The 27,675-nt window shown below is 36.3% G+C and overlaps 1 protein-coding gene across 1 annotated transcript in view; it reads right to left on the bottom strand.

The window, feature by feature from the left end:
* The window catches only part of MROH9 (maestro heat-like repeat family member 9), a 257,235-nt gene that overhangs the window by 120,810 nt on the left and 108,750 nt on the right, over positions 1-27,675 (bottom strand). Inside the window, exons 2-4 of the mRNA XM_006872660.1 lie at positions 14,249-14,328; positions 5,426-5,561; positions 4,909-4,995 (exon numbers count right to left, since the gene is read on the bottom strand). Coding sequence (XP_006872722.1) covers positions 4,909-4,995; positions 5,426-5,561; positions 14,249-14,328 — 303 coding nt within the window. The remainder of the gene's footprint in view (positions 1-4,908; positions 4,996-5,425; positions 5,562-14,248; positions 14,329-27,675) is intronic.

The raw sequence follows: 27,675 nt of genomic DNA, 5'->3' as shown, positions 1-27,675 counted from the left end.
GTCATTAAAACAGAACAAGGGTTTGCTGAATGATTTAAAATCAAGAACTGTATGCCCTTTCACTATGTTTATTCAGTCTGTGTGTAGAGCAAACAATCTGAGAAACTGGATTATATGAAGAACATAGCACCAGGGTTAGAGGAAGAATCATTAACAATCTGCAATATGCAGATGACACAATCCTGCTTGTGGAAGTAAAGAAACTTGTAATACTTTTTGAATATAAATTATGAAGAACTATCTAAGTGAAATGTCTCCAATGATGTTTCTAAGAACCATGATCAAGAAAATTTCTGACTGGTGAATTTGCAAAGGCTTTTTTAGGATACCTGATCAAGTCACTGCCATAGTGGAAATGAAGATCAAAGACTACAGACTTTGGCATGGGGTGTACTTCAATTTAAGCCACAATCCTCACAAGTGAACGAATAAATAACTTCATGATATATGGAGAAAATATTGACACTGTCAAATATTTCATTTTGCTTGGATTTACAATCAACGAGCATGGAAGCAGCAGTCAAGAAACCATGTGATATGTTGTGTTAGGCAAATCTGTTGCGCAAGATCTCTTTAAAGTGCTAAAGAGCAAGATGTCATTTTGAGTACTAAGGTGCACCTGACCAAAGCCACGATGTTTTCAATCACTTCATATGCATGTGAAATGAATGAGGGAGACTGTAACAGAATTGATGCATTCGAATTATTTTGCTAGCAAAGAGTATGGAAAATACCATGAACTGACAGAAGAACAAACAAATCTGGAAGAAGTGCAATCAGAATGCTCCTTAAAAGCGAGAATGGTGTGACTTAATCTATTGTACTTTAAACACATTGTTAGAACAGATCCTGGAGAAGGACATCATGCCTGATAAAGTGGTGGTGGTGGTGGTGATGTGCCATGGAGTGGGTTCCGATTCATAGCGACCCTATGAATCCACAGGGTTTCCGAAGCTGTAAATCTTTATGGGAGCAGAGAGCCTCATCTTTCTCCTGCAGAACAGCTGGTAGTTTCAAACTGCTGACCTTAAGGTTCGCAGCCCTATTTGTAACCACTACGCTACTAGAGGTCCTTGCCTGATAAAGTTGAGGGTCAGGAAAATGGAAGAAGACCCCAATGAGATAGGTTGACACAGTAATGGTAGCAATGGGTGCAAACATAGCAACAATGGTGAGGATGACACAAGACCAGGTAGTTGTTGTTGGGTCATAAGGTCGCTATGAGTCAGAATAGATTAAACAGTTCATAACAACAGCACTTTCAAGAAAGTGATATGACACAGGAGGCACTTACTCATTTATGCCAAAAAATCTGGAAGATAACTATCTGGTGGACTGATTGGAAGAGATCCATATTTGTGCCCATTCCAAAGATAGGTGACCCAATGGAATGCGGAAATCATCGGACAATCTCTTTGATATCCTATGTGAGTAAAGTTTTACTAAAGGTAATACAGAAATGACTGCAAGCATACATTGACGGGGAACTTCCAGAGGTTCAAGCTGGATTCAGAAGAGGCTGTGGAATGAGGCATATCATTGCTGATGTCCGAAGGATCTTGGCTGAAAGCAGAGAATAATCAGAAAGATATTTACCTGTGCTTTATTGACTATGCAAAGGCTTTTGATTGTGTGGATCATGACAAGCTATGGACAACATTGGGAAGTATGAGTATTCCGGAACACTTAATTGTGCTCATGATGAATCTGTACTTGGACCAGGAAGCAGTTGTTCGAATAGAACATGGGAACACTGAATGGTTTAAAATTAAGAAAGGTGTATGACAGGGTTGTATTCTTTCACCATACTTATTCACTCTGTATGCTGAGCAAATAAGTTGAGAAGCTGGGTTCTGTGAAGAAAAACATGGCATCAGGATTGGAGGAAGATTCATTAACAACCTGCGATATGCAGATGATACAACCTTGCTTGTTGAAATTGAAGAGGAGTTAAAATATTTACTGATGAAGATCAAAGAGCACAGCCTTTGGTATGGATTGCATCTCAATGTAAAGAAAACAAAAATTCTCACCACTGGACCAATAAACAACATTCTTATCAATGGAGAAAAGATTGAAGTTGTCAAGGACTTCCTTCTTCTTGAATCAACTGTCAACACTCATGGAAGCAGCAGTCAAGAAATCAGTGTATTGCATTAGGCAAATCTGCTGCACAAGACCACTTTAAAGTGTTGAAGAGCAAAGATGTCAGCTTGAAACCTAAGGTGCCCTGACCCAAGCCATGATATTTTCAATAACCTCATATGCATGTGATAGCTGGACAGTAAATAAGGAAAACTGTAGAATTGATGCATTTGAGTTATTGTGTAGGAGGAGAATATGAAAGTGCCATGGGCTGCCAAAAGAACCACCAGATCTGTTTTGGAAGAATTGCAACCAGAGTGCTCCTTGGTGGCCAGGATGCCAAACTTTGTCTCTCTACTTCAGACATATTGTCAGGAGGGACCAGTCGCTGGAGAAGGATATCATGTTTGGTAAGGTGGAGGTTCAGAGAAAAAGAGGAAGAACCCCAATGAGTTGGATTGGCCAAGTGGCAGCATCTATGGACTCAAGTGTGGCAACAATAGTGAGGTTGGCCCAGGATTGGGCAGTGTTTCGTTCTGCTGTGCATAAGGTCACTATGAGGCAGTACCAACTTGATGGCTCCTAAAAACAAACAGCAACATGTTCTCTAACATATTCCAGATTATTTTAAAACTAACCTTTGATCTCTAAAATATGGGTACCAAGCAGGGCCATGTTTACTATAAATATGCATGGCTTTCATTTAATTTAATATTATTCAGCAAATATTTATTCATTTCCATGATGGCAGTGAATTTTTCAGGTATCAAAAAATCCTAGCATTGGGTAATTATATGATTTTCAGAAGTTTCTTTGTCTTTTACTTTCAAAATGTGTACTATTTTCTCCTTTAAATCATAGAATTTCATTTTTAGCTTTAAAAGAAAATTGAAACGTTGTCTGATTCTAAAATACCATCCTTCTCTAGGATTTCCTTTGCAAAGTTACCAGTCAGAAATTTTCCTGCTCATGGTTCTTGGATACATCATAGTTGATATTTTAGTTACTAAGCTCTTGGTAATTTTTATTTGAATCTGTTTTGCTGTTTATTTATTAGTTTATATTTCTTTTTTGTATATCCTCAATTGCAAGGTCATATTTACAGCCTTTGGAAAGGAAGGATATTGCATAAGCCTCTTGTTCCAATCCACATTAGTATATGTTTTACGTCAGTCTGTTTGGGACCATAGTGTTTATACAAGTGGTTGGTAATTTAGTCTGTTTCCATCATAGATAAGTATTCTGAATCCTATTCTCTAGGGCAGAATTGTTTCTAGATCTCAGAGGGTCAGGCTCTGCTCCTTCCAGGATTGAGTCTTTGGCTCTATGGAAGATCAGGAGAGATTTTAGAGATGGTAAGTAAGGGAACACAATAGTTAAGCTATAGGATTCCAAGTTAGGGTGGTTCCTTCACACATTAGCTTCGGCCTATTATTGATCCTCTCTCTACTTCCATTTCCTGATCTGAAACTGGGAGCTATAATAATAAATTTCCTATTGAGTTATTTTAAGGGTTAAATGAGCTAACCCACATATAAACTATTCTGTTTAGAGCCTGACATGGAATAAATGTTCAATAAGTGGAAGCTATTAATAGCGACCACTTGTGCCACCCAAGGACCATGCACACACATACACACAAACATGGCTCAAATTAGGCCCAAAGGAGTTCACGATACAGTAAAATCTACAAAAGACAGAACCTGTGTAAAGTGGAAACATGTCAGAGTAGGAAAACTTTAAAATAATTTCCATTAATGGAGAGTATAAAAATGTGGTAAGACTGCATCTGTCAAAGATGGAAATCTGTTGAGACCCAGAAAAACAAGGCAATCCCTTCAAGTGTAGGCTCTGACAGGTTACACTGTACTTTGTTTTCCTTCACCTTCCTCATGCTTTCATAGATACTAATTTTGATTCTTTACTTGGATGTATTTTATGATTTTCATAATGCATGAACTAGAGAGCTTCCATGGATATTCCTGATAGAATTTGCTTTCCCAATATTTCCAGGACCCTGGCCCCTGATGCCATTGTTTTAGAAAGGCAAAATTGAAGTATTTGAAGACATCCTGAGCAGTCTCCTCTTCCTGACTAGTACAGTTGAAAAGCAGTAAGGTCTGTGATATGAACAATAAAGTTTTGAGCAGTTAGTCCTTCCTCTCATACTATAGCATCTATAGATAGAATGTTCATAGGACTACCTAGTTCCCCAATTTTTTTGGGGGGTGGGGTGGGGGAGACATGCATGTAGACCATAGTCACAGTATGGTTCATTGTTAAGTGGACTTGAAAGTAGTTGAAGCCAATTATCCTAGTATTCTCTGCTACTCCATACTGTGTCCACCCTTATATTGCATACTTGTTTTCTCAAATGGCTATTGAAACCGTGACCCTAAACTGAATTCTTAAGATGTCTCTGTAATTAAAATGAAGGGAAGTCACTTTTTGTGGGGGTGGGGAAGTATAGGAGGGAGGTAATCTCACTCCCTGGATGACCTAGAAGAGTGAAAAAAATTTCAGCCACCAGATATTTGAAAGATCCTGGACCATAAGGTTGGTTTGATCCACAAGTTCGATGGTTCAAACTCACCCTATACAGAGTCGTTATGATTCAGAACAAACTCAATGTCAGTTAACAACAGCAACATAAATATGGCAAATGGGAAATAAGTAAAACATAATAAATTATATACATTTGCATATTAAAATCTTTACATCTATGACATGAAAATGTCATATCAAAATGTCAAATCAAATGCTTATTTTTCCTTTATTCACAAGCTGAAAAGATATGGCCTCTCTCAAAACTATCTAGTTTACCTTTAAGATCTGTAGTTTATAGAGATCTTTCGACACTAAGATCAGAAGAGTGTCCTCAAATATATTAAAAACATTTTGGTATAACGTCTGAAACAAACAAAAAATAGTTATACTATCAGCCAGTCACACAACTTTGATTAAATTTTACTGAAAGTATATTATTTTGTATTTTGGTGTCCTAAATTCCTCATAAACTGAGACAAGGAAATGAGTCCTCACCCTAGTATCATATGCCTTGAATTGCTTCTCCAGCTTATGGGTTAAGTGTGTTGTGTAGCAGTGCTGAGATAGAAGAGACCACAATGTTGCTGATCTTACTGTGGACTCTTGCTACTTCTGCCTTTCTCTCTCCTATCTTCTTCTTTGCTGCACATACTAGTAAATTCCATCCATTATATCTAAGGAATGTGATGGCGAAGACAACAAAATTTATTAGCTGCCAAGAGAAATTCCCTAGCAGGGGATCACTGTGATGTATAACCATTCTTCCTCATGATTAAAGGCAGAAGCATCTTACCTCCAGGTCCTCCTGGTGATTACTGTTGGCTTTTGCTTCTTTTATTTTCTCAAGACTTGGCAAGACAATCGCCAGTTTAAAGGATGATTGTACTAAAACCACTTGAAATTCAAATTGGATTAAGGGATCCACAGAACTGTCAAGAAAAGAGTGCAATTATTTAATTAATTAGAAAATAAATGTAACTGAACCTGTCTTTCCTCCTCATTAAGTGACATTGATTGAGTCAGTTCTGACTCAAAGAGACCCTGTATAGGACTTCAAAGGAGCAGCTGGTGAGTTTGAACCATGGGCCTTGTGGTTCAAACTGACCTTGTAGTCCAGTGTTTATCCTGCAGTATCACAGCAGAGTCTTAGTGACTTTTTTCAGTATTAAAAAAAAACAAACCACTTGTTTCTTGAGTGAACTTTGACTCATGATGCCCTGTATGTATCAGAGTGAAGTGTGCTCCACAGAGATTAAATGCCTTGACTTTTGGAAAGAAATTGCAAGGCCTTTCTTCTGAGGTGCCAGCTGAGTTCTTAGCTATTTACACCACCCAGGAACTTATTTTCTTAGTGATAGAGAATGCTCTGGTAGCGTAGTGGTTATGAATCGGGCTGCAAACCTTAAGGCCAGCAGTTCGAAACTACCAGCCGCTCCATGGGAGAAAGATGAGGCGTTCTGCTCCCATAAAGATTTACAGCCACGGAAACCCTGTACAGGGTTGCTATGGGTTGGACCGACTCGATGGCACTTAACAACAACAACAACAGAGAATGCTACCTTTTTGGCTTTATATGCATGACACATGGTTCTAAACTATTTCCAAAATAACAATACTGTTTTAAATATACTTTTCAAAACTAAAAGTAATCTGTATTCAATTATTTGGAAATCAGAGTACATTTATCTCTCCGTAGAAAAACTATTGCAAAGGATGGTTATGTTCCCAGTTAAGCCCACAAAAGCCATACTAAACTACCAACAACTGAATTATATTACTGCCACTTTGTCTCTAATCTGTGATACTAAATTTCTAACATGATTTCTAATACTAGAGGTCTTCTTTAAGTTGATGGCAAATGAACCCTTTCCATAAGGATCTAGAAAGTTAAGTTGTTATTATTTCTTCACATATGTGTTCTAAAAGGGACCACTTGGCAATATAGTAAAATTTCAAGATGCAGAGATTGATTTCATTTATTCATGGGGTCTAGTAGATGCTCCATAAGTCAGAATCAACTTGACAACACTTAACAACAGCAGCAAATAGATGATCTTTAGATTCTAAATAGCTAGCTATTGAAAGCTTCTAGTATAACTTTCAGTAAAAGACATTTAACTTCTCTTTCTTAATATTTTTAAATAATCCCTTAGGAATCTGATAAAACTTTTGAACACTCATCCCAGAAAAATACACACACAGACACACATGAATAAAATTGTATGTTTTAATTTAGGAAAATGATGGAGTTTCATTAAATAGAAAATAGTGTCTTTCCAAATAATATTATAAATTCTAACTATGCTAAAATAATCAAGGTCATGAAAAGGATTAGGAAAGTAGCATAGCATGTCACTCAGAACACACACAGTTGCTGACAACCAAAACATCTCCAAACTTTAAATGTGAAGAAGACTGAGAATCAGTTTTGTTGTGATTCTAAAGAAGAAAATTCCATGTAAATGTATCAGTAAACATGGTCCAAATTAAATGTCACAAAGTAAAATTCAAATGAAAAATGTTAAGTGAAATATAGATGATTGTTATAAAACAAGCAAAGGCATAGTTAATAATGAAATCATAAAATCAACTCTTTCAAAACACTAAACAATAATGTTATATTATATTTATATTAAAGAAGTAAACTATTAAATGGATTTAATAGAAACAAATAATGTTGATATATTTTGCTTAAATAGATGTATGCATGAATGTGCAAGAATGAAAATACAGTACACATGAATCTTTATGTATAAATAACAACAGTTTAACTATGAAAAGCAAAATATATAGTAAATATGAATAATTGTACAAAAACTATTATGTGGAGGATTTTAAAACACACTTAGGTAGAACAACAACAATAAAATTGAATAGAAGTACAGAGCAAGGGATCTTAATCCAGAGTCTGCTCTTTCAAGAACTACGAAAAAAAAGTAATATGCACAATTTTGTTGGTATGTGTCTATGTGTATTTTCCTGGGATGAGCATTCAAAAGTTTTATCAGATTCCTAAAGAAAACCTGGTAAGTTTTACCACCAGGCACTAGTGTTATACATGCTCTACATGTATTATTATTATTTCAGTACATCTCTACAACGTAAGAAATTAAGTACTGAGATTTAGAGAACATTGTCCCTAGAAATGTCAAAATGCATTTGTATTTCATTTGGAAAAGTACGTTATAAAGAATATTATAGACTACATTAATAAAAAACAATCAAGAAGAGTGTGAAGCATCCAGCTGATATAAAGTGAGAGGGGATGTGTAAGAACACCACAATTGCAGATAGTACCCATTTGACCTGATATAAATGGCTGGATGATCAGAACATGACTAGAGGTAGAAGGAACAGGGGGAAAAAAGGAGTAACCCACTATAAGTGGATGATCTTAACCTGTACTTGTGGATGCAGTAAAACAAAGGAGCGGACAAAGCTCTACAGTGAGGATCATTCCCACCTCCTTGGTACATAGGGTCGACAGGGAGCCGGAACTTAGATATTGGCTACCCCAAATAGGGGGACTACAATGGCAAGAAGTGACTGGCTTACAAGCTTTCAATAGGGAACCTAGCTCTAGAGGATACAGGGATTTGTATTGTTTCCAACCTATCTGGATGGAGTTGATAAAGGGGAAAGGACTGCTGTGGTTCAAAAGGGAATGATTGTCATCAGGTCTGACAGTGAGTGTTGGAAAGGTAAACATAAATGTTTGGTAACAAAAGGAGGGGAGTGGCTGATTTTGCAGACCAGGAGCGGAGATCCCTGGAACCATCAAGGGAGAAAAGCAAAGTGCGAGACAGTGTCCCGAGAAGCAGTGACACTAGGAATGGAGACAGAGGCAATGATGTGGACAGAAGGAGTGACTAGGGACTCTGGACTCAGGGAGGGAGAGGAGTTATGTGCTGGCAGCCGGGGCAGAAGTGTGGGATGTACCCTTTGGGTGTTTGATGATGTATGTAGGGGATTGTGATCATTGCAGTGAATCAAAGTACGATAGGATGAATGTAAAGATAATGTTCACCCACGTAAACTAACACATACTTCACAATAAAGACTGAAAAAAACAACAACAATCAAGACAATGAGGATTATCTAGTTCTGTCAGATAATGAAACCTAGTATAAAACACCACCACTTGTCTGTCAGTTTGTCATTCTGTGGTGATTTGCATTGATGCAGGAAACTATGCCACTGGTATTTTGAATACCAACAGATTCATCCATGGCTGACAGGTTTCAGCAGATTTTCCAGACTAAAAAAGCATAAAAAGAAGAACCTGGCAATCTTCTGAAAAAATTGAAAACCTTATGAGTGACAGCAGAACAGTGTACTGTCTGATATAGACAGTACTCAAAATATACCCAGGGGACAGCTGCATTCCCAAGACAGAGTTGGCTTTAATCACATGGATGGAGTAAAGTTCTTGGTACCTTCATTTTCTCATGTGCCGTGACTCAAAACAAGAAGAAACATTTGCAGACATTCATTAATAACAGGAATATGGAATGTACAATGTACAAATCTAGGAAATAAGTTGTAAAAAATGAAATAGAATTCATAAAGATAGAAATCTTAGGCATTGCTGTTGTTGTTGTTGTTAAGTGCCATCGAGTTGATTCTTACTCATAGCAACCCTGTGCAGGGTTTCTGAGAAGCAGCTGGTAAGTTTGAACCATCAACCTTTTGGTTCACAGGCAAGTATGTATCCTAAAGTGCCACAGTGGACTGGTATGTATTGGCCACTTTGAATTAGACAACCACATGGTCTGCTGTAAGGAGCACTGGTAGCATAGTGGTTACGAGTTGGGCTGTTAACCTCAAGATCAACAATTCAAAACTACCAGCTGTTCCATTGGAGAAAGATGCAGCTTTCTGCTCCTATAAAGATTTACAGCCTCGGAAACTCTATACAGGGTCATTATGAGTCAAAACCAACTCCACAGCACACAGCTACAACCATGGTCTACTACGCCAGGAAAAGAAAATTGAAAAGGAGTGCTGCCACATTCATCATCAAAAGAACATTTCAAGATCTATTCTGAAGTACAAGCTGTCAGTGATATGATAATATCCAAATAAATTCAAGGATGAACAGTTAATATCACATTATCAAATTTATGCACCAACCACTAATGCCAAATACAAATGAGGATTTTTACCAATTGATCAGGCATGCAATTAAGATGCATTAATAATTGCTGGTGATTGAAATGTAAACATTGGAAATGAAGTAAACAAATCAGTAGTTGCATAATATGGCTTGGTGATAGAAATGATGCAACAGATTCCGTGATAGAATTTCTCAAGACCAACAATTTACTCATTACAAATACCTTTTGTCAATAACACAAACAGTGACTATCTACATGGACCTGGCTGGATGAAATCTACAGAATCAAGTTGACTTCTCTGGTGAAAGAGATGGTAGAGAAGGTCAATATCACCAATCATAACAAGGTCTACTGTGGACCAGGCCATCAATTCCTCATATTCAAGTTCAAGATGAAGCTGAAGAAAATGAAAACAAAGCCACAAGAGCCAAATTACAACATTAAGTGTATTCCACTTGAATTTAGAGATTATCTCAAGGACAGATTTGACACATTGAACAGTAATGACAAAAGACCAGATAAGTTGTGGGATGACATCAAGAATATCATACAGGAGGAAAGCAAAAGATCATTAAAAATACAGGAAAGAAATTACTAAGACGGATATCAGAAGAGACTCTAAAACTTGTCCTTGATGGCAGAGTAGGTATAAAGCAAATAGAAGAAACGATGACATAAAAGAGCTAAACAGAAGATTTCAAAGAGTGGCTCAATACAAAGTGTAGTACTATAATGAAATGTGCAAAGACCTGGAGTCTGAAAACCAAAAGGAAAGAACAAGTAGAAAGAAATAAAGAAAAATGCAAACCTTAAGTTACATTATTCAAGGATTCTATCTGCAAAACACTGAACAACACAGGAATCAACAAAGAAGATACAAAGAACACACACTGTACCAAAAAGAATTGGTTGATGCTCAGTCATTTAAAGAAGAAGCATATGATCAAGAATCAATGGGATTGAAGGAAGTCTAAGCTGTATTGAAGGAATTGGGGGAAAACAAAGTTCCAGGAATGGCTGGAATACCAATTTTAAATGTTTCAACAAAATATTGCAGCATTAGAGGTGTTCACTTATCTATGCCAAGAAATTTGGAAGACAGCTAACTATCTGGCCTACTGACTGGGAGAGATCTATGTATGTGCCCAAAGTTCATGATATAGTAAAAATCCACAAACTATACAGAAACAGGAGATGGGCAGGTGTAAATCCATGGTCATAGTTTGTTGTGGGCTAATGCATCAGACTGCAAAGTCGTTTGAATTGCAAGGTTCAAACTATACAGGTTTAAGCTCACCAGCTGCTCCTTGCAAACCCTATACAGGGTCGCTGTGGGTCGGAATTGACTTGACGGTACTTAACAACAACAGTGTTTAAATGGAATTGCAAAGAATATATTAGTTCATCAATTGAAATAACTATCCTAACAAATATTAAGTCACATAAGAACCAAGAGAAAATTGAACATCATGTTAAATGCAGTACAGAATTAATTTTATTCCAGATAACATATAAAAAGTAACAAAAATATAGCTGACTCTATAAAACCAACTCTAAAAATAAAGATAAATAAATACAAATTGAAAGGTCACAAAAATATCATGAGATGTTTATAAAATATATACCATCACTAAAATTTTAATAATTAACTGACAAATGATATGAAAAAATTCTAATATGAGAAAATTAATATATACATAAACATGGAAAATATTGAGTTTTGCTTATGTTGAAAGGCATGCAAATTAAAATAACAGTTGGTATAATTTTGAACCTATTAAATCAATAAAATGAATATCAAGAAGACTTTCTTCAAGATGGAGGACTAGGCAGACATATACACAGACCCTCTACAACAAAGATATGGAAGACCTAATGGAATAGATGCAAATCATAGTTCTGAAACTGAACTTCAGAAGAAGGGAAAGAGAAGTGGACTGAATACTCATTAGGAGAAGAAACTAAACAGGAGCCACATAAAAGGAGATGGACAAGTGAACTATGTTAGCCAGCCAGACAGAGCTGGACCATCTTGAACTTTTACCAGTTACTTGGAAGCAGATGATGGCTTGGTGGATCAGAGGCACATTGGTGACTGGCAGCAAAAAAGGTACAAGTTTCCTGACACTCCCGTGATAACCAGAGATGAGCCAGTGCCCATCCACACCCACCTCTAGTGCAGCTTCTACTCTTTGGAAGGTAGGAATCACACAGTTGTGAGTCACATCATGTGGTGCTATCTGTACTATCCGGAGCACCTAGATTCAGGTGAATCCTGTTCCAGACTTGTAGAGTCAGTTCCAGCCAGTCCTGGATTAGCAGGAACTTTCATGGCTGGATGCCCTATTGCCCCCAGCTGCCCTCTGGGTCTGAAAGACCCTGATCCTAACTACTTTGAGTCCTGCATGAACTACTTCTGAACTAAGCATAGTCAGCAGCCAGGCCTATAGCAGTTCCATCTAGGATCAGGAGCTCCATTGTCTCATTCCACACCCACTCACCATGTGAGCCTCTTGACTGGTAGGAGTCCCACAGAGTTTTATTCTCTTTGGGGTTTTTTTCTTGCATTGTTTTTGTTTGCTTATTCTTTCTTCTCCTTCTCTTTTCCTTCCCTTGTTTTTTTTTTTTATCATTTCCCTCTCTAGATTTGGTTTTTCTCTTTTCTTTTGTTTCTTTTTCCCCTTCTTTTTTTTCCCTCTTGAATTGTCCTTACTACTCTGTGATCACTTTCTCTTTTCTTCTTCCCTCCACCTACTTGTGTTTAGTGCCCTTTCTTTTTTTTTATTTTTCATGATTTTATTTTCCTTCCCCTCTTTTCTCTTTTTGGTTATTGTATTCTTTTTATCTTGCTTCTACCTGTGGTTCCCCCCCCCCCTTTATTGTTTTCTTTTTTCACTGTTGTTTGCTTGTTTATTTGTTTTTCTCTTGTATATGTTTGTGTTTTCTCTTCTTGCCCCACCTGACAGGGGATGAAAACTATACCCATACAACCCGGCCGTAAATGTACCTTCTGTAGCCCCACCCACTGGACAAGAGTCAATACCAGCTCTTATACTACCTGATCACTGATAGAAGACAGCCAGCACCATTCAAACTCACTCTAAACTGCATATATACCATATAGAGAACTGTACACAAGCATCTATTCTCTAATCACCCACAGGGAGACAGTTGGTGAGTGCCTAAGAACTCACCAATGTACAGTCATCAATTATATACAAATACAATACCACCACAATGTCTTGGGGGTAGTAGACATTGAAGGAACAAGAAATAAGACAGAATGGCTTAAACAGGTGACCTAGATGCAGAGCAAGAAAACATTTCTAAGAAAAACAGGCATTGGAACTACCTGAGAACAAATACAAAGAATGACATTTAGGAATCTCAATATTTGAAAGAAAGATTGAGGAAAGCAAGAGAAACACTGGAAAAACTTGGTCAGATTCAATTAAACACTACAGGAACAATCAGACAAAATAGTTCAAAGACTGAATACAATTATAAAATCTGCAAATAGAAATCCAGAACACTAATACAAAGATTTCAGAAATAAATAACACATTGATGGCAAAGGAATAGGTTTTAATCAATTGATGTGCCTGAATTAGTGACCTTGAAGGTACATCTCTCAATATTAGTGTGCTAGAAGAACAATCAGGAAAAAAGAAGGAAAAACATCTGAAGATAGTCTAAGATATATGTGGGACACCATGAAGAGGAATCACATGGTTGATTAGAATTCCAGAACAAGAAGACAAAAAGAAAAGCACAGAAAAAAATGTCAAAGAATTGTTGGAAAAAAGTTTTCTTAATATCATGAAAGATGAGAAAAGACAATCAAATACACCCTGCCCTAAAGCTACTGGGTAGTAGAGCAAATAAAAAATGAAAATTAAAAATTCTTTGAATCAAATGAGAAGGAAAATACAGCATAACAAAACCTTTTGGAAACAACAAAAGCAGTGCTCAGAGAGCAATTTATAGCAATAAATACACACGTCCCAAAATAAGAATCAAAATCAGCACCTTAATCTATCATCTCCAACCACTAGCAAAGAGCAACAAAGTACACCTACAGCCACCAGAAGGAAAATAAAGAATAAATATTAGAGCAGAAACAAATGAAACAGAAATCAGAAAAGCCATAGAAAGAATCAACAGGAAATTGGATCTTTGAAAAGATTTAAAAAATTGACAAACCACTGGAAACTTTCACAAAAGAAAATATAAAAAATTGGGAGTATTATGATGCTAAAATGAAAATATGATCATTTAGAAAAAATGGAAAAGTGAAGATGAAAGCCAATGGAAAATAGACCTAAAAAGTAAATATGCATCCAGGTTATAACACTGCCATAGCTACATTATCTACCTATCCAGGAAATATAAAAAGATTGGGAAGCAACATGAGAAAGAAAGAAAGAATCATTGCTGAATTTGAATGATAGCATTTGGAGTAATGATTACTTTTAAGAGAGCATCACTGCTTATCATACCTGGAGTTCATGGCCAGGATTAGGGCTTGATTGCTTAACAGACCTGAGTATGCTTCCAATAGGCTGGCAATCATGTGGTTCTGTAAATACCGAGATAACAAAAAGAATTGGTTACTGACTTGTGAGGCTCATAACATCATGTGTTATTCTGTCTTGAAGGAAACAAAATAAGACATAGATATGTTGATAGCAAATAGTAATTTTAACCCAGGACAACATCTTGACCTATATGGTGGCTTTTTATACACAACCATTGTGTGGTGTGGTGTGGCACTGTAGGAGATAAGCACTTGTTTTTACTGTAAGGTCAGTGGTTTAAACTCATGAGCCAGTCCTCAGAAACCCCATATAGGGTTGCTATGAGTCAGAATGGTCTCAATAGCACTAAACAAGAACATTGTGATTATATCATTAGCATTTCCAGAAAGAATTCTGTCTTCTGTCAAATATTACTTAAGCATGACTAAACTCCAACTATAGAATATGAACCTCAGATAGTTCACTATACAGTGGTTTAAATTACTTATTTAGTCTTGTAATTGATCATCAGTGGGATTTCAGTAAAAATTCCCAATCTTTTATTCAAGAAGCTGGAAAACTGGGAAAAGCCTAATCAAATAAACGCTTTCCTTCTGTGTACTTCACCTTTGTTCTTATTCTTATACATTAGCTTCTTTATTTTCATGTAGGTCCTTGGGTGGCACAAATAGTTTGCACTTTGTTACTAACTGAAACGTTGTAGGTTCAGATATACCCAGCGGTGTTCCAGAAAGAAGTCTTGACAATCTATTTCCGTAAGATTACAGTCATTAAAAATCTTATGGAGCGTAGTTCTTCTCTGACACACATGAGGTTGACTCATCAGGTAGTAGATACGGTTTCATTCATGGAGTGAAACGCTTTGCTACCACTCCATCAGCACATAATTGCCCTGTCCACATTACTTTAGCATCATACCTTTTGCTGATTCACTGTCTTACAGCATATTCCTGCCTTGTTGTAGGCATGCTTTAACCTACTCCTAACGAGCTGCTAACTGAAAGGTCAGCAGTTCAAATTGAACTGAGAGAAAGATGAGGCTTTTTGCTCCCATAAAGATTTACAGCCTCAGAAACCCTATACATGGTCACGATGAGTCAGAACCAACTTGATGGCACTTAACAACATTTACCTAATGTCCAAAGTCACACACACTGATCAGTAGTAAGAGTTATCTAAGATACATGTTGCTTCTCCAGTGGTGTGAGTCTAGGGAGTTACATGCATTGTTTAGCCAGAGATTTTCAACCTGCTTTACCTTATTAGATTTTTTGTTATTGTTCAGAATAAATAGCATAGTTACCAGGATTTCCAAGATTTTCTAAGTGTCTTCTCTAGAATGGTATGACTATCATTCTGGCTTTAACTTCTATAATCCCAATAAGTTCCCCTTTATCTCATCTTTTATCACTCCTTAATTACTAAGGAGCTCTGGTAGCGTAGTGGTTACGAATCGGGCTGCAAACCTTAAGGTCAGTAGCTCAAAACTACCAGTTGCTTCGCAGGAGAAAGATGAGGCTTTCTATTCCCGTCAAGATTTACAGCCTTGGAAACCCTGTACAGGGTCGCTATGGGTCGGAATCGAGTCGATGGCACTTAACAACAACAAATTACTATGGAAGTTGGTGCAACTTAACTGCTAACATGTTGGTGGTTTGAACTAACCAGAGGCTGCAAGGGAGAAAAGACCTAGTGATCTGTTCCCCTAAAGATTTCAGCCTAGAAACTCCTATGGGGTAGCTCTACTTTGCCTCACAGAGGCCCTATGAGTCAGAATCAACTCATACAGCAACAGCAACAAATAGAAAGTGTTATTGTTAAGTGCCTTCGAATCTGTTTTGGACTCTTAGTGACTTTGTATAAGGTTTCCGAAGAGCGGCTGGTAGTCTTGAACCACTGACCTTGAGGTTAGCAGTCCAGTGCTTATACTCTAGCACCACACCAGGACTCCTAGAAACATACAGCAGATAATAAAGTGGTCTCAATTCTGGAAATCTCTACTTTATGATATTTTTCATAATGCTGGGTTCAGGGGCCAGTCTGATAAAGCTTAAGCATCTGTTTAGATAAATTATTTGTCTTCCTTGTTTATGCCAACCATCTGCTTTTTAAACATTTTATATCATTGAAATATTTCTTCAGTTCTGTTGCCATTCGTGGCCAGAAAAATTGGAGCCCTGCTGCTTGACTAGCTTCTTAAATCTCAGAAGTTTTAAATCATGTATATATAATGTATATTTCTGATACCACCTTGACCTGGAAGAGGGGAAAGGGATCATAAGAATAATCTTTGTTTTTTTCTGAAGTAATTTGAACTCCCCTCAAGTAATTCCCAAGTAATCCTAGGAATACCCGAAGGGAGCCATGAGTGTGGTCCTCTGGGATACTATGTCAGTCTTCACTATTTCCTTTATCTCCAGATCACTAGAATGTCTCCTTCCTCTGACAATAGCAACATATCTGAACTGTGGAAAGATGAGGCCTCTAAACTGAAGGTATGCCTATCCAGTGTCCTTGCCTTGAAGACTTTCTGTCAGTGTTGGAGCCTACTGAAGGAAGTAACACCATTGCCAGTGCTCTCTCATGTATTTCAACTCTGCCAAGGCCAAATGCTGAGAAAGGTGAAAGTTATGCCCAGAATGAGTTTACTTCCTACTCATAAAGCTAAACTGTTTTCCACCACTGCAGAAGCCACCAGAACCAGTGTAACTGCAATGAGCACTCTCAATACTTAAGTTCTTTCAGTTTTGTTTGTTGTTATATTTATTGCCTTTGTTACGATTTAAGCTGAGGAAAGTTGTTGGCAAATCACTGAAAGAGAGCTATTGTCGTACTACATATAGACTTGTTCCTGCCTCTGTCATTTCATCACTGCCTTTAAATTGGTGTGTACCTCAGCTGTTTTCTTAGAAAGTTGTTTTCCATGATGATGTTCACTCAAACATCTCCACACAATTTAGAAGTCCTGCCTCAATGATTCTCCAGAGAGTATAGGAATGTAGCATGAACATAGCACACACCAGCACATTATTTGAAATAATTTGACTCCAAAGCCATCATTCTATAAACGTGAACAATAAGACACATCCTAATCTATTTGTATTTCGAAGTATGCTTCTATTTTCTGTTGACCTTTCTAGTTTAATAGTTTTTCCATAATTAATTTTCTTAGTCTTTACAGATAAATTTAATGTCCCAATGAGATGAACATTCCTTACCCAAATTTCCACAGAACAAATTAGTTTCAAAATATATACAAAGCATCTTCCCTATCCCAATTTGTGCTTTTTGCTCAGTCTAAGACAGGGGATTTCTCAAATGCTTTTTTGAAACCTGAGTTTCTTTCTAGAAGTAGACATCTGGAACATCTTCTATTATTTCTATTCAACATCTTCGAGCATCTTTAAAGTTGAATTAATGCCCTCCTTTCTCATTAATCCCACCTCCCTAAACTTCTAGAGAGTCTAGAAAATCACATAAGATTTTCACCTACTCCACTGCCCACATGTTTTATAAAATGCATGGAAGTTTCAAAATCAAAGATAGCCTTCAAAACAAGTTACCAGCTAAACATCAATTACATTATACAATAACTTTTCCCATGCATCACCAGTAACTCCCAGATCCAATATATGAGACCATTTAGATTCCCGTATAATTATTGGCCATCTTCATCATTTTCTTGCCAGAGAGATGAGTAAAACCTGAAATAGCGAAAAAGAGGGAAGAAGAGAAAGGATTCTTGGTCTCAAATTCTCTGGGTTGCTAGACAGCCCATGCCACGAATCCAGATTCCATCACTTGTAAATTGAATTCTTCTTTGGAAAAAAATCACCAATCGAGAATTTAATTATAACACTAAAAACCCATATCCATGGAATGGAAAAGAAAGAGTCCGTTGCTTGTGTGGACTTCCGTTTCTCTTAGCCAACAGGACTTGAAGCCCTCTTGTGTGCTGACAAAATTTAGACATTTGCAAAGATTGTATCACAGTTCTTAGATTTTTTTCTGAAACTTGGTCTGGTAGCGTAGTGGGTACAAATTGGGCTGCGAACCGTAGGGTCAGCAGTTCGAAACTACCAGCCGCTCCGCGGGAGAAAGATGAGTCGTTTTGCTCCCGTAAAGAAACCCTGTTGTTGTTGTTGTTGTTAAGTGCCGTCGAGTCGGTTCCGACTCATAGCGACCCTGTACAGGGTTTCCGAGGGTGTAAATCTTTACGGGAGTAGAAAGCCTCATCTTTCTCCTGCGGAGCGGCTGGTAGTTTCGAACCGCTGACCTTAAGGTTCACAGCCCGATTCCTAACCACTACGCTACCAGAGCTCCTTACAGAGTCGCTATGAGTCGGAATTGACTCCACAGCCACTATTCTATCTAAACACAAGCCCACTAGAGCTTTGCCTATTTGTGAAATGGACACTATAGAGAAGAAAGGACCTCTAGATTGCTGCAATGTTTGTATTTCCCGTTATCTATAATTCTGTCTGAGCAACACCATTCTCTTGATTCATTAAGTTCCCACCGTCTTGAGGATAGGTTGAGTTTCTTAGGAAAGTTCAAAGGGACTTTCATGATTGGGTGCATTTCTCTCTGCAGTAACTCCTAAAACAAATTTCACTTCAAGCCTTCTTTGACCCAAAGTATACTTTGACGTTTCTTCAAATGTCCTCCTATCATTTTCTGTGTATTATAACTTCTAGTGACATTAGACAATTTCTAATCATTAATTTATTTTTCTTTGTCTTCCATTAGACTATAGACAGTTTAAGGCCAGTGTTCAAGTTTTATTCTTCTTTGTAAATCAAAAGGTTGATATAATAGTTGATACATAGTAAATGCTTAGTAAATATTCATTGAATAAATGAATAAGTGATTGGTTGAGTAAGCAAAATGTTATATTCCATGTTTCAAACTCTAAGGGCTATAAAAATTTGAAAAGATTAAAGTAATAGAAAGTAGTTTATTCACATGTTCTCATGATTGGCAAAAGTCAATTTGTCTAATGACTTTGATCAACTTTTTATATTAATTAAAAGTGACTTTGACTTAAGGATCATGAAGTTAACAGTCTATAACAGTTTTAATTTTCGCCTTGATCTATTTTTCTTTCTAAGGTCAGAAGAATACAACTTCCTTTTGGTAGCACCTTTTTATGTTTTCAGTGATAATTTGGGCTTGGGTATTAAAATAGTGAGAGAATTTAGCAGAGGCTAGGGATTTCAATACAATTTTAAAAGTACTAGATTAATAGTATTTTAAATATACTAGAAAATCTAGTATTTTAAAAATACTAGATGAAATAGCACTGTGCTACAAAATGAAGAGGGTACAAATATTAATAATCAAAATCTGTGCTCTTAGTGTGGAAGGACAAGAAATCTTTCCAAAAGCTTAGAGAACACTATGTTGTTATTGTTTTGTGCCATGAAGTCAACTCTGTGCAAGGAAGAAAACGATAAGAAGAAATGTGAATTAAAACTGCTTTTTGTCTTTCCATACACTCCCATGCATTTTGAACATTGACTACAACAGATACTGAACAAATTTTTCCAAAGTGTTTAATGTCCTTAAAAATATGACTTACAATATGGCCCTGTTTCATACTGTACTGCAGAGTCTCGAGGCGACTCACTAGAGAGGAAGAAAAAGGAAACTTATTAAAAGAGAATGAACAAGATCTTTTATCATCTTAGTGACAGTTTATCCCCAAACCTTAAGCTAATATGACCTTCATTGCAAAGCATAATACACACACACACACACCACATACACACACACCACACATACAAACTTGTACACACATCACATACATACCACCACACACACTACACATACCACACATATACTGCACACACTCTCACATACCACACACACTAAACTACAGAAAAATTCACTAAGAATATTACTACATAAAAATAGTAGTAAACAAAACACAGCAGCAGAGGTAAAGAATTTCCCTTTAACCTATAAGTCCTATAATTAAGTGCTATTTATTCCAGTAATATAATGAAAAAGAATGAAAGAAAACCTATAATATAATTCTCAATATTGTTCATAAGAAAAAATGACATATACTTTTTGAGTTAAAAGTTTGGCAAAATTTAAAATCTAATCTGGATAACAATTCTTAATAAATAGATACGTAGTTAATTTATTAATATTATTGTTGTTGTTAAGTGCCATCAAGTAGGTGCTGACTCATAGTGACCTTGTTAGGATTTATTTCCAAGGAGCAGCTGGTGAGTTTGAACCCCTGACCTTGTGGTTCTAACTGACTTTGTGGTCCAGTGCTTTTTCCATAGTGCCACACCAGGATATGATATATGAACACAAAATCCAGCATCATATTCAATAAGGAGAAAATTTAAAATATTCCTGTTGCAGTAAAGATCGAGACAATGATGATCATTATTACCACTATGATTTAACACTTCTGGGAGTACTACCCAGTATTATTAGAAAAGAAAAAGAAATAAATGTTAAAATAGGACAGGAAGAGACAAAAGTATTTTTTTATTAACTTCATAGGAAAGAATATGAGTGCTTTAAAATCCCTTTCTATCTTTCTATGCTATCAGAATTATTTAATTAGAACTGTTTAGGTAAAATTCACTTGTAAACCCATTAATGTATTGTGTGCAGTCTTTTGATAATTACTTTTTTCTTCCATTTTAATTGCTCTATTTAAATTTTTTGTGTATTCTAGAATCTTTTTTTCTTTTTTCATTAACATTTTTATTGTCATGGTTGTAAGGTGCCATCAAGTTAATTCTGACACAGAGTAACTCTATGTACAGCAGAGTGATACACTGAAGAATCCTATCCCATCTTCACAATCGCTGCCATGTTTGTACCCTTTTCGCAGTCACTGTGACAATCCATTTCCTTGAGCGTCTTTCTCATATTTGCTGACTCTCAACAAAACATGATGCTCTTCTCCAGGGATTGGTCTCTTAAGATGCATGTCCAAAGTACTTAAGATGAAGTCTTGCCATTCTTACTTCTAAGGGACATTCTGGCTGTACTTTCTCCAAGACAGATTATTTGTTCAGTTTTCTTTGCCAACACCTATGTAATTCAAAGGCATCCACTTTTCCTAGGTCTTCCTTATTTTTTGTCCAGTTTTTGAATGGACATGAGGCAATCGAAAATGCCATGGATTGGGTCAGGAGTACCTTAGCCTTCAAGATGACATATTTGCATCTTCATACTTTTAAGAGCAAATTTACCCATTGCAGTGCATCATATGATAATCTAACTTCTGCTTCCATGGGCATTGATTGTGAATTCAAGTAAAATGAAATTCTTGACAACTTCAATATTTTCTCCATTTACTGTGGTTACTTATTGGTCTACTTGTAAGGATTTATGGTTTCTTTTTATTCAGGTGTAATATATATTGACAGCTGGAGGTTTGTTTTGTTTTTTTCATCTTTTTCAGTAAGTACTTCACATCCTCTTTCACTTTCAACAAGAAATATGTGTCATGTGCATTATCACAGGTTGTTAGTGTGTCTTCCTCTAATCCTTCCTATTGTGCAATTTCTCAGATTATTTGCTCAGCATAGTAGAGATGGAATAAGTATGGTGAGAAACATTTCAATTAGTATTCTGTCTTGTTTTTCACTAATGCCTTAAGTGCAGCTTGAATTTCTTTTTTTAATACCATTATTCTTGATCTATGCTACCTTTTGAAATGATTGAATGTTGACCAATTCTTTTTGGTTCCATGACTCTGTGTCTTACTTCAACTTTCTTCTTTTATTTTTTCAAACCTTTTTATTGTGAATTAAGTGAAGGTTTACAGAGCAGATCATCATATACTTTGCTTTGTTACAATGATTGCAATCCCTCCTAGTACCAACAGTTAACTGTATATATCTCTAGTCACATTAAATATTGCGTTCCTTGCTGTGTCTCCTGCTGTCTTCATCTGTTCTTTGCTAAGCTTCCTCTTGTTGTATGCTGCTTGCCCTGCCACCCATGTTAACACATGTCTACCCTCTAGCCCAGGAGCTCTGGTAGTATAGTGGTTATGAGTCAGATTGCTAACCTTAAGGTCAGCAGTTTAAAACTACCAGCGGTTCCACAAGAGAAAGACGAGGCTTTTGCTCTCATAAAGATTTATAGCCTTGGAAACCCTATGCAGGGTTGCTGTGAGTCAGAACTGACGCCACAGCACATAGCCACCACCACCAACATCCTCTAGCCCATGACTAATTTTTCCTCCCCCCTCCAACACTGTGGACTGCCAGAAGAACAAACAAATCTGTGTTGGAAGAAGTACAACCAGAATGCTCCTTAGAAGACAGTACAGTGAGTCTCCATCTGTCATATTTCAGACATGTTATCAGAAGGGATCAGTCCCTAGAGAAGAAGGACGTCATGGTTGGCAAAGTAGAGGGTTGGTGAAAAAGAGATAAGTTAACACAGTGACAGCAATAATGGTTCAAACATAAATAGAATTGTGAGGATGGCGCAGGATTAGTCAGTGTTTCATACTATGAGTTGGAACCAACTCTGAGGCACCCAACAACGACAACAATATGTAGCATATTTATTCCTCAAAATTTACAGAATAATTGATTGATTCCCAAAGATAAAATTTGTTCATTTCTGTTTCCTCCCACACTCATTCCCAATACGATTTTAGTTGATTAAATTACTTTTCTTAGTGAGACTTTTATGTCCTTTTACTTATACATTTGTTTGATTACTTACTGACCTCTAAGTTTTAAAGAAGAAATCAGTGTGCTAACTTATCTCCCACCTTGTCTCCAATTCCCTTTCTAATTATTACTAGTTACATAGTTTCTACAGTTTCAGGGATTATAATATTTGCACTTGTTTCTGTAACAATAACACCCAGCTCCCTTTAAGTCTTTACCCTACATTTAAATATATTCAATGCACACTGCTAACCCTTCTTCAGTCAGCCTTTGTTAGGCTAAAGCTTGTTTTCTGTTAGTTAATTTAGAAGAGCCTGTGAGAATAATATTCCTTGAATTCATTTTATGTTCACAACATTTGCTGCACTTACATGTCAATTAAATTAAAGTTTATCTGCATATAATTAAATTAAATTTTAATTAATTAAATTAAAGTTTTTCTGCATATAATATTCATTTTCTTTCGTGAGGACTTTATGGGTATTTTTCTATTGTCATCTAGCATTGCTTAGAAAAAGCTAAGGTTAACTGGATATATTTTTCTCCTATGAAGATTACTTGAAACTTTTTCAGGAATTCCAAAGAACTCCTTGTTTATCTTTGAAATGCAATAATTTTATTAGGATTTTGTTATTAAGTGCTGTCGAGTCGATTCTAACTCATAGCGACCCTGTCTAGGGTTTCTATAGCTTGGCTGGTGAGTTTGAACCACCAACATAGAGGTTCAACTCGACCTTGCAGTCTAGTACTTTATGCTACAACACCACACCAGGACTCCTCATTAGGATATGTCACACCATGAATTGTTTTAGGTAATTGTTCTAGAGACAAAGCCTGATTTTATAGATTCGTGAAAAGTTTTATTGAAAGGATCATTTAAATATTTTCATCTTTTTTGTTATTTTGTTTATTTGGTGACACTAATTGTACTTCTATTTATTCTCCGTTTATTCATCATTTTAGCTTAACTCACTCTTATCCTTCATGCTCCTTAATTATGTTTTTGCAATGTTTATTTTCTTTGAACTATATCTAGAAAAGCCTTTGTTTCTGTAAAATAAAAGCTTTTATTTCTTTTCTGGAGTCTTGATGTGGTGCTGTAGGATAAGCACTTGACCACAAGGTTGTTTGAGTCATAAGTCAGTGGTCCAGACTCACCAGCCCCTCCTTGAAAATTCTATACAGGGTTGCTATGAGTCGGAATCTACTCCATGGCACTTAGCAACAGCAGCAATTTCTTTTCTGAGTTGCAATATTTATTTAATTAATTCTTATGTCTCTACTTTGAGATAATATGTTAAAGATAAGGTTACTTCATTAACGTTTATATTTTTCTTATATTTTCATACATTTTTTCTTCCTCTATGTGGCAATATTTTTCAGTCATTTATTGTCTTTTTTTGGGGGGGGAGTTTTACTCCTTTTTTTCTTGTAAGAATTTTGTTTAGACTCTATATTGAATTCTTCTTAGGAATTACTCATTATTGAATGGAATGATCTCTCGGATCAAATGCCTGCAGGAGGTTCCTGTGAAGGAAGTAAAAATTGAATTTTTCTTTTAATCCATAATTGCATGTGAAGGTTAATTCTTTTATGGTTCACTTCCCCAAGCCATTTGACCCAGCAACTTCAGCACTATGGTATTTAGTCTAGCCTCACCAAATTATCCTTCATTAAAACTAGATCCAAAGAGCCTCCTAGAGTGTGCACAGCCTGCTCTTTCTCTAAGATGCTCACTTTTCTACCTCCATGCTTTCAATGTGAATATCTGTAGATACTAACAAGTGATGAAGAATTCCATTCCAGAGACATTTACTTATAATTCAGCTCTTACTTCATACCAGGAGTCTCTTGTTATTGCTAAACATGTTGCATCTTATCAAATATACAAGGGACTTCAAAAAGCCTGTGGAAAATTTTCATTATCTTTTACTTCCATTTTGTCATGAACTTTTTGAAACCCTTCATATGTTGTTAGTCTACTCTACCAAAGACGTTTGCTGTAGCAAGTTTGTGCTTTCACATGTTTACATTTCAAATATACGCATATATAGTGAAATTTTAAGACAGGTTTAGAATTTTTCCTATGATGCAATTTTTTGCTAATTCATGTGTAAGTTATAATCTTATACTTTTGTAATTTGTTTCAGTAAATCATAACCAACATTTTTTTGTGATGTTTAAACTATTTAATCTTATGAGTTTTTTACCACCTGATGAATCTTTTCCTTCCTCTTTGAAATCCAGCTTCCTTAAGGAAAAGAAAATGTTTTCTGTAGAGGAATTACATTTCAAAGCTTGGGTGCTTGGGGTGACACCAAGCTTTGGTGCATGCCAACTTACAGGTGGTCTAGACAGTTAAAATGAGTGTACAAGATGCCTCCAAGGCAGAAGATATGTGGTCAGAGAGTGGGAAAGAATCTAGATTTGACGTTAAGAGATTACCAAAGATGAAATGTCCAATTTGCTTATTGCTAAAACTACAAAGAAGCCCATGGTGAGGTAAACTAATTAATGTTTAGTTCTTTTAACAGATAGTGGTTACGAATTGGGCTGTGAACCACACGGTCAGCAGTTCGAAACTACCAGCTGCTCCACGGGAGAAAGATGAGGGTTTCTGCTCCTGTAAAGATTTACAGCCTTGGAAACCCTGTACAGGGTTGGTATGAGTCGGAATTGACTCCATGGCACATAACAACTATATATATATATATAAAAAGTAAATTGGGTTAAATAGAAGAGAAACATTGAAACATTTGATTGACTGAGGGATGAGGATAATCATAATAGGAGAAAAATCACTTACTTTTTCATAACTTGTCCGTAATTGTTGATGAGTAGAGCAGTGAACGAAGCACTAAGTATGGTGCCTCTCCACCTAAGTACTCTGAATAGTTATCAACCAAAGAGAATCCTTTCAAGTGTTGTCACTTGTCATGGCAACAATATGTTCTGAAGATACCATTCTAGAAGGGGAAGTGCTGACTTGCATAATTGGCTGCTAATGCTCACTTGTTACTGCAAAGACAGGAGGTTTCAGGGTCTTATATCACCAGCTCTGACAAATAGGGCTACAAACTAAATTCTTAGTACATGCCAGGCAAAGAATTTAAGTAAGAAAGTCACAGAAATGAAACAGAACGGCCAATGAATATATGAAAAGATGTTTCATCAAACTTGTAATCGGGGAAGTGAAAAATCAACTGTGAGATATTTCACAGAAAATAAGTCAAAATAAAAATAATAAGTAAAAATAAAAAAAATCATTTCAAATATTGGCAAAGACGTGAAAAGTCAGAACTTTCACACACTTCTGTTGGGAGCATAAATGGTAATAACTATTTTGCAGTTCGGTAAGTCCCAGCAAAATTGAAGTCCAACAAACCAGGATTTCCAGTTTTAGGTCCATAGACTATAGAAAGCTTTTTACACCAAGAGACATGGGGAGGGATGCGTATTGAGCATTTTTTCTTATTTTAGTAGCTTTATTGAGATATAATATAGTGGTGCTATAGAACAGGCACTGAACTGCTTGCTAATTGCAAAACTGGCGACTCAAACCCACCAGTGGCTCCTCAGAAACCCTATGCAAGGTCCCTGTGAATTGTAACAGACTCGATAGTACATAACAACAACAACCATAAAATTCAACCATTCACCCTTTTAATATGCAAAAATAAAGTTTCTATATATATACATTTTTCATTTTATTATTCTTTACAGGTATTGTAATTTCAAAAGTTGAGGTTTGTGGCAATCCTGCCTTAAGCAAGTCCATTGCACCATCACTAAGTGCTTCAAGTCCTCTTTATGTTTATCAAGCAAGGGTGTGTCATCTGCATATCACATACAATAAATAGCTCATTGTATTCCCTCATAGATTTGGCTATTTCTATAAAACTGATTCTTGATTTTGGTCATTTAATATCCCCCCGACCACACACACACCCTTGGGGAATATTTGCTAATTTTGTTATATTTTCAAATAGCCAACAGTCTCTTCATATATTTATTCTGATTTCCCATTGCCAATATCATCTGTTTCTGCACCAATATTTATTATTTTCTTTCTTCTGTTTGCTTGTTTAGTTTACTATTCTTTCTAGGTTTTTTATGGTTGTTGTTTTTTAAGGTGCAGAGATGAGTTATTGATTTGGAGGTTCTTTGTTAAAGTGCACGTATGTTTATAATTGCTATGTCTTCCTGATAAATTGGCTTTATTTCTAATAACAATTTTTTATTAACATTTATTCTGTTTTAAATTATTAGTCGTTTCAGCTAGATTTTGGTTACTATTTTCATGATATATTTTCCCCATCAATTTATTTTTACCTATTTGCATCTTTGAGTATAAACTATATTCCTTTTAGTCAGCATATATGTTGTGAAACTGAAACAAGGTTTTGCGGGCAGGCTGGAGGACAGAGAGAGTAATCTTTCAAGACTGTACTGTCCATTACAAAGAGTCGGCACATTATATAGGGTAAATTACTTTTGGATGTACAGTTAATCTATTTTAACATCAGAATCACATTCTATGGAAAAAGAAATAGTAAAGCAATAAACTTCCTCAGACATTCTACTTTTGGGAAAAAGAAACAATAAAGCAGTAATCCTTCTCAAACATTCCACGTTATAGTGTAACCTCAGAGGCTTAGTTCCTGAGATAGCTATCTTAATGACCTGGGTGGAATCAAGCATCTGCTGTTCTTCTAGGACCAT

Source organism: Chrysochloris asiatica, unplaced genomic scaffold (genome assembly GCF_000296735.1).
Source record: "Chrysochloris asiatica unplaced genomic scaffold, ChrAsi1.0 scaffold00207, whole genome shotgun sequence".
Classification (NCBI taxonomy): Eukaryota; Metazoa; Chordata; class Mammalia; order Afrosoricida; family Chrysochloridae; genus Chrysochloris; species Chrysochloris asiatica.
This window is presented reverse-complemented; position numbering and strand designations above follow the sequence as displayed.